Source organism: Perissodus microlepis, chromosome 6 (assembly GCF_051167445.1).
Source record: "Perissodus microlepis isolate ML-2025 ecotype Zambia chromosome 6, ASM5116744v1, whole genome shotgun sequence".
Classification (NCBI taxonomy): Eukaryota; Metazoa; Chordata; class Actinopteri; order Cichliformes; family Cichlidae; genus Perissodus; species Perissodus microlepis.
Window position 1 is genome coordinate 10,137,325 of NC_140466.1, and position 13,344 is coordinate 10,150,668.

At 40.2% G+C, this 13,344-nt stretch overlaps 2 protein-coding genes across 2 annotated transcripts; one reads left to right on the forward strand and one right to left on the reverse strand.

The window, feature by feature from the left end:
• Nucleotides 1-839: 839 nt before the first annotated feature.
• pgam1b (phosphoglycerate mutase 1b) lies at nt 840-4,040 on the reverse strand. The gene is made up of 4 exons (XM_084930662.1): nt 3,647-4,040; nt 2,556-2,830; nt 2,264-2,444; nt 840-1,493 (listed from the first exon to the last, which is right to left on the reverse strand). The coding sequence occupies exons 1-4, from the start codon at nt 3,783-3,785 to the stop codon at nt 1,324-1,326; spliced, it is 765 nt and encodes a 254-aa protein (XP_084786788.1). The 5' UTR covers nt 3,786-4,040; the 3' UTR covers nt 840-1,323.
• Nucleotides 4,041-6,406: 2,366 nt separating this feature from the next.
• pi4k2a (phosphatidylinositol 4-kinase type 2 alpha) lies at nt 6,407-13,163 on the forward strand. Its single transcript, XM_084930668.1, has 9 exons — nt 6,407-6,919; nt 8,733-8,933; nt 9,021-9,152; nt 9,548-9,701; nt 9,847-9,908; nt 11,123-11,222; nt 11,461-11,594; nt 11,713-11,772; nt 11,901-13,163. The coding sequence occupies exons 1-9, from the start codon at nt 6,581-6,583 to the stop codon at nt 12,060-12,062; spliced, it is 1,344 nt and encodes a 447-aa protein (XP_084786794.1). The 5' UTR covers nt 6,407-6,580; the 3' UTR covers nt 12,063-13,163.
• Nucleotides 13,164-13,344: the final 181 nt, after the last annotated feature.

Below are 13,344 nucleotides of genomic sequence, written 5' to 3' on the forward strand. Positions count from 1 at the left end.
TAGCGTCAACGGAACGAAATGCGTTGATCCGCCATGATTGTTGAGCCACACATCGGCGGGTACATGCCATGAGTGCATTACTATATGATTGAATAAGTTATATATGGTCAGATAATTATGAAATACTTCAATGAGATACTGCAGATTTTGGTAGCAATCTGATGCTAAAGTATCTGACACCAGTACCAGCATTCTTATTGATACGATCGATATTGGTATCAATCTACCCACCTCTATTATGAAAGTTAGCTACTTACAGTATTGGGATGTACTAGGTTTATTACTTCCCTACAATGTAAATTAAATTGTAGATTCTTTTATTGAAAATCTCTTTATCTGAGCATGGTTTTAAAAACATCATATAATCGGAAAATTGCCACCAAGGAGCCATTTCTTCAAAATAATCATGTTTATGACAGGCCTCTGTTACGGTGCATCTCAAACCTTCGAGAGAAAAAAAAAAAAAAACTTGCCCCCCCATCCCACAAACTAAAACAATCTCTCACATTTTGGATTGGTTGCAGTTTACAAAACTCGTTATGGGAGTCTCGTGTGAAACGTGTTGATCTACGGATGCATACAAGAAATACAAATGTGTTTAACAAACAGAACAGCTGCTGAAGTAGCAGTTACTGTGAATACAAGGACTATCACATAAGGCAATTAAAACAAACTTTTCATTTCTGCTAATTGCATTTACTTAGTGAGGGAACTGGATAAAGTGCATTTCAATATTTGCCTTTTACTGAGACAAATTTGTCAGTTACCATATTAAAAAAAAAAAAAAAAAAAAAGTGCAGTTGTCCTGGAAAAAAAATGACATCACACAGTACACTGCATAATGACTCACAACATTTATTAATTAAGCACAATGCCACAGCAAACAATATTCAGCAGTCTAGAGCAAGTCTGCTCACTCTTTAACATAGCCAGTGTAACTGTAGGTTTTTCCTGCTTCCGCTGCGCTTCATCTACATGGATTGTAAATTGGAAAGAATACTTGGAACTCTGCTGGGGTAGTGTGTTTGCTGGTCCCTAATTTATATTTGGTCAGTGCTTAAACCACATTACAACTTATATCCACAGTCTAATAATGAAATGTGTGTTTCAGTATGTAACAAAGTAAAGAGCAGTCAAATTAAACATCAGATTGTACATTTTTGTGAAAAATGGGTGGTTTTAAGATAAAGTGCACATTGTCTGTCTACCTGTGCTCAAGTCTGCGATGACACAAACAGTAAATGACCCTTTCAAAACTGGATGGGGAAAGAAAAAAAAAAAAAAAGCAGATGATTGATCTTTACTCCCAAAGGAAGGACAAGTCTATTTCTTGGCTTTGCCCTGAGCAGCCACAGCTTCCATGGCTTTCTTTACAGTCTCCTCATCTCCCAGGAACTGCATGGGTCCAATAGGCTTCAGGTTCTTGTCCAGCTCATACACGATGGGGATGCCTGTTGGCAGGTTCAGCTCCATGATGGCCTCCTCTGACATACCTATGAAACAATGACAGACACAAAGCTGTAACTCATTTCCATGTAGCTGCTGCTGCTTTAGACCGCGTTAAAATGTGTAACAGCAGATGATAGCTTTGTATGATAAACACATGATTGTTAAACTGTTACGTTAAAATTCACAACTTAAGAACTAAAATAAACCTGCTTGGAACACAAAAATACTGCCTATCCCTCAGCCTGCAACTAGATCAATTTGAAAATCTTAGGTGACTTCCTTCTTGAGTTATTGTATTTACAAGATTTTCAGAAAATGTGACCTATGACCTTGACTTTGAGTTCAAGGTCACAGATTCAAACTCAAAAAAATTTAATAGCTGCTCCTATGGTGCTGCTCCTGGTGACCTCTGACCTTGAGGTCAAGGTCCTCTGACCTTGAGGTCAAGGTCACCAGGACTCGAACTTGCCTGAGATTTTTAGTAGATGCCTCTATGGTATAATTTCAAAAAAAAAAACAACAACACTGTAACTCTCAAGTTATCACAGTCATAAACTTGGGTGTTTGCACTATTAGGAATGTGGCCACCTAGACCAATAACAATCTGCTAGTTAACCCACTGCAACAGCTAATAACTCTACGCTCTTGTCTATAAGTTAATTTCTGACTATCCCAAATGGATGGATCAAATATTGGCCTTTATGAAGGTTTAGCAGGTAACCCAATTCATTGTTGACTCATAGTAAGTGAAATAACACTGAAAGGTGTTTTTAGTGCTGAGAAATGTTTCACAAGTTTCTCCTCTACTCCTTACCCTCCAGGTGCTTGACAATGCCGCGGAGACTGTTGCCATGGGCAGCAATCAGCACCCTCTTTCCTTCTTTGATCTGTGGCACGATCTCCTCATTCCAGAAAGGAAGTGCCCGAGCAATGGTGTCCTTAAGACTCTCACAGCTAGGGAGCTGGTCCTCTGTCAGGTCAGCATAACGTCGGTCCTACAGGGAAAAAGAAGAAGTCGGTGTTGTCAAAATAGTTTCAGCAACGCAGGGTTACATTGATGCAATAACGAAAAGAGTCAACTTGTCACAATTCCCCCGAGCTGTTACCTTGCTTATGGTCTGATAATAGTCATGTCCCTCATCCATAGGTGGGGGAGGAATGTCAAAAGAACGCCTCCAGATCTTGACCTGGGCTTCCCCGTGTTTGGCTGCCGTTTCAGCCTTGTTCAGCCCAGTCAGACCACCATAGTGACGCTCGTTGAGGCGCCAGGTCCGGTGGACGGGCAGCCACATCTGGTCGATGCTATCCAGGACAAACCACAGAGTGCGGATGGCCCTCTTTAGGACAGATGTGTAGCAAATGTCAAACTCATAGCCAGCATCTGAGGGGAAACAGATGACATTTTGAGACGTGTATTTCAAAACAGTTTGTCATATTTTTCATGAAGGAATACTACTGCAGCTACCGTTCACAGGATCAAATAATAGATACCTTCATGTTTTATTGCCCTTCTTTTATCAGTTGCATGTGATTTTTCTTGGTCAGGGGCCGCAAGGCACTGGCAGACTTAACACTGCAAGATGTGCCTGTTTGGGATTTTTAGGTCATAAAAAAAACAGCAGGAGTGTGTGTGTGTGTGTGTGTGTGTGTGTGTGTGTGTGTGTGTGTGTGTGTGTATCCAGCATGATGACTCAGCAAACTAATATTCTGCCCTCTGGAAACAAAAGCATCTTTGGCCTGGTTTTATGCTCCAGTTTTAATTAATATGCTCATTTCTAAAAGCTATGGATTTTTTTTTTTTTGATAAATACAAACACACTTAAGATCGTCAAAGACTAAATTAATTATATTATGACTCTCCAAAATACTTCTGTGGTTAAAGAACACCACAAATAAGAATTGCTTTCTTTGAATGAAAATTAGAGGCTATGTTGCTGCACCAGGAGGCGCCAAACGGTCTGCCCTGGTGGGAGAGAAGCCAATGGAAAAAAACTCCAGTAGCATTTAATTTGAAGCAGTGACCGTGTGGCCCAGCAGACTGCGGGACAACCCGTGAAATGACTCCATCCCTTCTGCCGCACTGGGCCTACCACCGGTTTCCCCATTCAACAAAGTTGCGTAAGCACCGGCTTGCTGTGGCTTAATCCAGTGACCGAGAGAAAGCCCGATTAGGCCTTGACATTTTCTGATACCGTACCTTTCAAGGCCTGTCCTCCCCTCTTTGCCTCCTGCTCCCCGGTCTCGCTCAGGTCCGCGTCGAACCAGCCGCAGAAGCGGTTCTCCTGGTTCCAGCAGCTCTCTCCATGGCGGATCAGCACAATCTTGTACGCAGCCATCCTCACACCAATGTCCTCTACGCTGTATTTCCGGGAACTTCGGGGAAAGTGACTCCTCCTAAAAGGCAGCAGAAGCAACGGTCTCAGATTTAGCCGGGCTTCACCGAAACCCCAAAAGTTCCTACAAAGCAACAGGCGGGTGATTGCTAAATGTGAGCTCGTGTGATGGAAGGTTAGCGAGTAGCCCAGTTTGACAGCTCTCAAGATTTGAGTCCTCTTCCTCTCTTCCTGCTAGTTTCCACCAATCAGAAGGCGTGCTGCGTTCAATGGAGGAGGGGAGGCAGGAAGATGCGCACAGCGGCACGTCCACACCGGTGTTTGTGCATCATGTTAGCACGTGCCTGTAAAAAAAATCACGAATGATCATTTTAATCGTTGAAAAAAAAGTCATATATCGCATATCCTCACTAAGTTAGAAACATATATTCAATTCAGTTTAATGAGTGGAAAGAGAAGAGAGCAGAGGGAGACACATGGGAGAGAGACGAAGTTTCAAACTTGTTACTGTTGATTAAATCCAGTTACTGGTTATTGAATTTATACACTACTCTGTAGTGGTGTATAAATACACGGAGAGCGAAAGATTGATCATATTTAAGATAGAACCATTAGTTAATGGTAGCATCTGTGAAACATGATCCAAACATAAGACTGTGCCATAATCTCAAAGCTAGTCTACATAGTTTCTGTTGTCACTGTCAAAAATGCGATAATCGGTTACTTTCATAATTCTTTAGGTCACTGTAGACAATTTACTTAAATGCATTATGTTCAAAGATGTTATAGATATTTGTGCACTTTATTAACACGAAGGAGAATTTTTTAGAAACACCACTAAAGCACCACTAGTATGATATTAATAATAAACACTATAGCCTCATCACATATTTAGACACATATAGATTACGAGTAGTAGTAGTAGTACCAAAAGTAAAAAATGACAGCAGAACTATTGTGTAAAATCTAAAACACCTGTTGGGTTATAAAAATCAATCACTGATACAAAAGGTGAGTCAGTATTGTCACCTTTTTTTCTCTTTTAACTCCCAGACTCCCATTTGACAAATAAATTATTTATATGTGATTACATGATTTATTATTTATCATTAATATTTTAAACTTAATATAAAATCGTTTTAAACTGAGTATATTTAAATAAGGAATCCTTCATGGTTAGAAACCCTGAGATGTGAGTTGGGTTTTCCTGTTACTCATTGGAATTTTCAGACATTCATCACACTGAGACGTGGTAGTCGTGTGATGAGTATGCACTTAGCGTACCCGCATTTAAACCACACTTTGTTGTCTTCAAATGTTCAGTGTGACTCTAAATTCAGAAAGGTTCAGATTTTAACACCCCCTACTCAAGATATTAAGCCTTCTTCTTATAATGGATAGCATCCATTCTAACAACAGGAGCAAAGGGTGAGAAGTGGAAAATGAGTGCACATATACCAGCAGATTCACATCACTTTTAATGAAACCTATAATACCATCTACAGGTAAAGGGACACACAGTGGACATCCCCCACCGAAAATTTAGAGCATATACATTTGTCTTTTCCAATAAAGCACGGAGAAGGCATCTCCCTATCACCCCTGTAGGGGGTGCTATGTGTCTGTTTCTCAAGCCTCTTGGCCTGAGAGTTTGAAGGCTTTGTGTTGTATCTCAGCTGTTCTGAGACAGGACAGAGACCTCTGATGGAATCTGTTAGAGCCGCTCTTCCAGCTTGGAGTTTGTTCCAAATGCCTTTATTCTATTCTATCACTCGAACCACTTTGGACTTCCACGTCTGTTCCAGTTTTCCTTTAGCCCACGGTGCTTCTTTCTTTTCTTGTGCTCCTTTTTCTTGATGTTACTTTCAACCGAGATTGCCACATCTGTCACAGCTGCAGTCTTCTGTTCCTTGTCAACCATCACTATGTGTGGTTGGTTGACCAGCAGCTGTTTATTTGTCTGGAACTTGAAGTCCTACAGTACCTTAGCGCTGGTGTCCCCAACCACCTTCAGTGTCATCTCCCATCAGGAGTTGAAGACTTCTAATTCACATGTTTCACACATTTTCATGTACACTATCCGTCTCAGTGTATACCATCTCAGCTTGCACATTACATCGTGCTATATGCTGTTGGATAGTCTCCAGGGCACCTTTGCACAGGCTATAACTTGGGTCTTCTTGGCTGTGGTACACAGCAAAATCTCCAGTGTTAAATTAACACTAGAGAGTGTCTATATGGGTCCACACCTCTGAGTGTTAAATACAACACTGTTGAGTGTTAAATTAACACTTTTGACAGTGTTATATGTTTAAAAGTAACCTAGTCAGTTTTGAAGATTAACAATGGCTAACACTGAGCAGTGCTGATTTTCTAACACTGGAATATTTCTAACATTTTGAGTTATTTTCCAGTGTTAGAAAATCCTAAAAAGGCCCCGTGATAAAAACACAGAACATGTTTATCAAAGGCTTTTTGTGGGGTTAATTGATTGGGTTAACTTTTCTCTCACGTGCTTTCCGTGGGCGGAACTATTCTGTCCAATCACTGCAACAGATTAGCTTGCTGAAGTGGCTATTTGCACGCTGATTGGTTACAGATCAAAACACTTCACGGGTCCCGCCTCTTCCCGGAAGCTGACGGTCATCTGATTTTTTTTTCCCTTTTTTTCTTGTTCCTTGTTAGCAAGCGTCAGTGCTAGCTAACAAAACATCGATTCCACTTTCTTTTCGGTCTTCTATTTCCTCTCTGCATCCATCATTAGGAGTTAAAGGAACTTCTCGTCTACCTCCCAAGTCATGGACGAGACGAGTCCGCTTGTCTCTCCGCTTCGGGACTCGGGTGATTTCACCTACTGCCCCACGGAGCCCACCAGCCCCCGGGGCGCGTTTGGAAGCACGCCGGGCTCCGTGGTGCGCATCACGGCCGGCAGTCCGGGGCGCAATCGAGAGAGACAGCCGCTTCTGGATCGAGACCGTGGAAACACGCCACGGGAGGCGCACAGGAATGAATTCCCAGAAGATCCCGAGTTCAGGGAGATCATCCGAAAGGCCGAACGAGCTATAGAGGAGGGGATCTACCCCGAGAGGATCTATCAGGGTTCCAGTGGGAGCTATTTTGTCAAAGATTCACAGGGGGTAAGAAGACCTGCTAACTTAAATCTGCCTCTTAACTGACCGGTCATTTGAGGGATTTGTGAAACCCGAGAGGTTGTTGGTGTTGTCTGAAAACACCTAAGGGTGTTTTGAGAAGTGTCACTTGGTCCCAGGAAAGGCCTCGTGATGACTTTGCAGATACACTGTAAGTCTAGATAAACTAATTATCATCCAATCGAATAGCCAGACACTGAAGAGAATTGGAGGTTGGTATATGAATAACACAATGCAACAGAGAAAGTTTAAATAAAACATAGCCCGGGATTCCATAAGAGGGGCTTTAGGGTTTTTTCCTTCCTTCTCAGCTCAGGTTTTCTTCTCAGATATTTATTTTCTCTAAGTACTTTACCTCTATTTCACCTCCACTACCAATTTGTAATCACCTAATGTGCTGTGAGAGAAGGGTGAGGTGTCCACAGGAAACCCAGGCACAGTGACAACATGCGAACATGCAACCCCAGCTGAAGTTGGAACAAGGAACTTTGAATTGGTAACCAGTGCACCACTGTCCGTGCCAGTGTAGACTTAGTTCTGACTTAATTACTCATAATCACAGATGTCAGTGGTTCCAACACTAGGTCCAGTAATGCCAGGACTCTTTATGCACCAAATCAGTGAAAAAGAGGTTAATTAAAAAACACACACAGACACAACCCAAATGGACCTGGGGTATTCTTTTTGTTTTACTGGCCACACTGATGGTATTTTTTTTAAGCTTATGCATTGCACATCAGAGCACCCTAAATAAGACACACACTGCAGGCCGCTTCCAACAAATATATCTGTCTTCAACCAAAACTATGAATGTTATATACCAGTTGCAAAACTCCTATAACAAATTACTTGCTTTCTACTAAAATGCTTTCATCATCATTGTTACTGTAAGTGTGTTGACACATGTTCATTATCTACATCCCAGCTAGTGTAAGTAATCTGTTAGCGACTCTGTATCTGACCAGCTGTCCCGGTGACAGCAACACATATTCAAATAACGTACATGATTTTTAGGCTTCTTTTTTTCAGATGTTACTCTAAAGTTTCATGATTGGAGCCAGCTTGAGCAGCTCACTGACACCTTCCTCCCAGTTTCTCCCTATTGTCAGTGTGTTAAGTTGTTTAAGAAAAGAGAAGTGTGCCTCAAGGCATCTGAGATGGATCCACACAAATGCATTTTCCGTCTAATCACACCAGCTTTATTGTGCTGCTTTCTTTGGCCTGTTAAGGCTGAATGTGTGAGGTTTTTATCCAGTGACCTGCTGCTCCCATTCACCTCCACCTCTCCAGTTTCCTTAGTCACTACCGTGATTAGTAGTCATGTGCTTGCTCCCTGTGAGGATATAACTCTTCAGTGACCAAGGTTTATGTTGTAATTGCCGCATGAGATACACTATACGCACCATGTAATGTAACATGTGACTTCTATAAAGAATTATAACCACCATACCAAAAATCTGCCTTTTCCCTATCCTGTGAAACTGTCATCCTGTGTAGCTTTTAAAAGAAGTTTAAAGGTTCTAGTTTCATTTCAGCCATAATATGGTTACAGTATGCAATTTCAGTTCATGTTGTTAATGGCTTTTATTATTTGAACTACAGGATAATTCTGCTTTCTATTATTCTCTATTCTGTGTTGGTGTCAGATTTAAAAAAAAAAAAAAAGAAACACATTGTCTTTGAATTTTACTGTTTGTCTCATACATATATTTAAACCTGCCCTTTTTACTCTATCTTCTCTGCATGGGCCACTTTATCTGCAATTTATTTAATTTTTCTTCCATTCTGTCTCCCTTTGCAGAAGATAATTGGTGTGTTCAAACCTAAAAATGAAGAGCCCTATGGGCAGCTGAATCCCAAGTGGACCAAGTGGCTCCAGAAACTGTGTTGTCCGTGCTGTTTTGGTCGTGACTGTTTGGTCCTGAACCAGGGCTACCTCTCAGAAGCTGGGGCCAGTCTGGTTGATCAGAAACTGGAGCTCAATATTGTTCCCAGGACCAAGGTATAAACTCTCAGGGCAGTGTCTTCACATTACAAAGGTCAGTAAAGAAAAAATTTCCCTCTTTTTAATCAGAATTTCTACTTTCAGGTGGTGTATTTGGCAAGTGAAACATTCAACTATAGTGCCATAGACAGGGTCAAGTCTCGAGGAAAAAGGCTAGCTTTGGAGAAGGTGCCTAAAGTGGGCCAGCGCTTTCACAGGATTGGACTGCCACCCAAGGTAATCTGGTACATTGGTTTTATGCAAGTCATTTTATTCAGTTATTAATTTGTGTATTATTCTAAAAATATTCTTAAATATATTCTTACATTTCTATGAAATGTTCAGTTTCTCTCATCAAGAGATTTAAGCTTGTTTCTCATGAAATAATCATGTTCATCGTGTTGTTTGTTATTGATCAGCTTATAAAATCAAATGCCGTTTTAGCTGTAGTGGACACAATATCTATGTTTGGTCATCAACCCACATAAATATTAAAAAAAACCTCCCTGGGATAAAATACCATTTTAGGTAATTTCAGATGAAGAGTTGTAGGCTTTTTAACTTTCTTGGGAAAATGATTTCGAAATCTATCAGAAAATCTCTAATTTGCAGTACTTTTTCTGCTTCAACAGGTCGGTTCTTTTCAGCTCTTTGTTGAGGGATACAAGGATGCAGATTTCTGGCTGCGAAGGTTTGAAGCAGAGCCTTTGCCCGAAAACACCAACCGGCAGCTCCAGCTGCAGTTTGAGCGGCTCGTAGTCCTCGATTATATTATCAGGAATACAGGTACGTACTCACAACCGTAAGTAAACGAAGCAGAGTGAACTCATTTATCACTGTTGAAAACATTTATTGTGCTCATTGCAGAGCATGTAGTGCTGTTTTGGTTAGGATTGGGTTTATCTGAATTTGAATATTTTTTGCATCCCAGACCGGGGAAATGACAACTGGTTGCTGAAGTACGACTGTCCCATGGACACTGTTGGAAACCGGGTGAGAAACACACACACGAAAGCCTAAGTGCAAATACATTTAGAGTTGTAATATTAATTTTCAGAAATGCTAATTAAAATATAACTGTCAGGAAAAGCACAGGTAGCGATTTACATTTTTCGTGTAGGCAAAACATGTTTCCCACACAAACATCAACCAACCAGCTGATCTGAGCATCTTTTTATAAAATAAAAGACAATAAACTACTGCTCAGTCTAAACTACAGTTAGGCTGAGAACATGAATGTAGTAGTACAAGATGTGGTCTTAGTATTGTTTCATGTTGTAGCATGCAGATGTCTCTTAAAGTGCTGTTTGATTATTGCAGTTGGATGCTACAACATTGTTGTAGTCAGGCAGACTTGCTGCTAACCTAAAAACAATATTATTTTTTAACTGCAGTTTCATTATCTTAGTAAGGACACATAAATAACTACACATAACAGATTTTATGGAAATCTGTCTATGTTTCATGTATCTGAAAGGAAATAAAAATTATCGATGTTGATATAGATTACCGATATATCCGATTTTTAAATCACCAAAAATCAGTATCGGTATTAGCAGATGAGCTAGCATTAGCTTACATTAGCAAGAAAAAAGACATCTCGATTTTGAGCAACAAAATCAAGTGAAGGTCCCTCAGTGAATCAACCCTGTTAGAATTAAATGAGAATCTGTTCATATATTTGCAATAAATAAATAAATCGTTAACATATGAAGAATGAGGGTGGCATGCTGTTGCCTCACAGTAATAAGGTCCTGGGTTCCAAACCATTAACCAGCTGTGGACCAGCCTGTTTATTGTCCCCGTGCCTGCTTTAATCTTCTTGGGTTCTCTGGCTACGGTCCAAAGATGTTTATGTCAGGTTAAGTGGTTATCCTAAATCGGCCGTAGGTGTTAATGCAACAGTCAGTGGTTGCCCCTCTCTTTTAGCCCTGCAATAGACTGGCGATGCATTTGGGCTGTACTTTGCCTTGTGCCCAGTGACAGCTGGAATAGGTTACAACCCATGTCTCAACAGTGAATTAGATAAGTGGATGAAAATGGATGGATGGATACGTGAAAAATGCTAAACATTGCAATTTTAATATTGTTAATATTTTTTTTGTTATTGTTTTTGCTCATTCTGCATTGTGAAGGCCAAATGCTTTCTCCCGAAAAGGTCAGTAGTTAAATATGTATTTGTTATATTTATGTTTTTATCTGTCCAGGACACAGACTGGGTGGTAGTAAAGGATCCTATCATCAAGTTGGCAGCCATAGACAACGGCCTAGCATTCCCCCTGAAACACCCTGACTCCTGGAGAGCTTGTAAGCACCGTTTAAACCACTCATTGTTCAACTTAAGAACATTATTCTTCCCTTGAGAAAAAGAAAGAGCTTTTTATTTTTCCTTTTTATAATTACGTACATTTTATATACGTTGACTGTATCTTTGCTTGTTTCATTAGGTTTTAATTAATTTTCTATTCATTTTGATTTCACAAATAATTGCTGAGCTCTTTACAAGCAATATATTCAATTAGAATGTTTCCTTGTCCAATCACAGACCCCTTTTACTGGGCGTGGCTTCCCCAGGCCAAAGTTCCTTTCTCCCAGGAAATCAGAGAGATAGTGCTTCCTAAACTCAGTGACCCAAATTTCATCAAGGACCTAGAAGAGGACCTCTATGAACTCTTTAAGGCAAGTCATCATTAATTTTTGTGGCATGGAATGATGTAAGTGAGAGAAGTTTGAAGTGAAAACAAGGATGGAGAGGATGGCTATGGTATATACATGTGTTATCTATTGTGTCTCACAGAAAGATCCTGGCTTTGACAGAGGACAGTTTCACAGACAAGTAGCTGTTATGAGGGGACAGGTGAGTTGTCTTTTCTGAAATTGTCTGTCTAGACAGCAAAACCTAATGGTGAGGACAAAAAAGGGGAAATGATTCTTAATATATGTATGAGTTTAAGATGTGACAAATCTCTCAATTTGCATCCTAAGATCTTGAACCTGTGCCAAGCCCTGAAAGATGGTAAAACACCCCTCCAGTTGGTCCAGATGCCTCCAGTAATTGTTGAAACAGCCAGAGCTCCTCAGAGAGCAAACAGTGAGTCTTACACTCAGAGTTTCCAGAGCAGGAGACCCTTCTTCACCTGGTGGTAGAAAAGAAGCAGAAGAAGAGAAACAACAAGGAGCTGGAGCGAGAAAAGCAATGGAGAACATTAGTGTTTGGATGAAGGACACTGCAGAACCTGAGGGCACGGGTTTTAATTTTTTTTCCTTGAAATGGAATTAGTCCTCACATCTCCCATCCTTTCCTTATGGATAATTCAGTAGCAGAGTGTGAGTTGGTGAATGTTAAGAAGAGGCCAAAAGAGGAAGAATTTCATAACGTATCTTCCCGGTTTTACTTATGTGCCTTTTGTGGAGGTCAGCTTAAAAACTGATGATGTGATGAAGATTTTGTACCTTCTTGTGAAAGATTTCAGTGAGGTGACTGTTCTGTTGGACTCCTGGGTGCACGTAATGTTTGTTCACACACACGCACACTCGTCAGAAGCCTCTCATGTTGTTGTTTTTTTTATGGAAAGTGTTGAAGTCCATGTTTTGTTTTGTTTGCTTTTTTCCATATCTCTCATCCTTCAATATCCACATGCATATTCCCTCCCACAAAGTTCAAAACCCTGGGTTTGTGAAAGCAGTTGTGCCACTAAATCGACATTTTATTTTACTCTTTATTTTTTAACAAATAAGAGAAGTGTTCATTGTGACCAAGTATGACAGATTCAGGAAACAGGCACTCAGTGGTGTGCATGCCTTTACACAATGAACATCGACCATGTGAACTGGTTTCACATGGTTCCTCCTAAGATCAGGATCTGCAAGTCATCTTGGTTGATGTAGAAAAGCTGAGGTACTTTTGGTTTAAGAACTTAACTGTTTGTTAAGTTGAGGTAAGTGTGAGTTTGAGTGGCTCGTCTAATGTGTCTACTCCCTCTGAGGAGTTGGTCTTTGGTGAAGAAAACAAAATTACTGCATCTGCAACTAAACAAAGGGGAGTGGTGGTTGCTCGTCCATCAGCTCCTTTTGTTTTGGACTCTTGGTTTGAGTTGATTTTCTGTCTCCAAGGTGGACCTAAGTAAACAAAGAAATAACTTTCTGCTGTACTGAACTGACATGAAATGTAATGTGGCAATGCACTGTATAATTTGTATGTAATATTTAATGACAGATTATAATTAAAACATATTCCATTAATACAGACGATTTGTGTGTTTGTGACTGTTGATTATAATTGATCTTATTACAATAGAAAATAATAGAACAGCCCTTTATTGTCATTGTACATGTACAATCAAAAAATAAGAATAATTTACTCATGTTCAAGCAGAACTAAAGTTTGTTAGTTTTTCAAAACTATACTTTCAGTTTATGGCTTTTTATT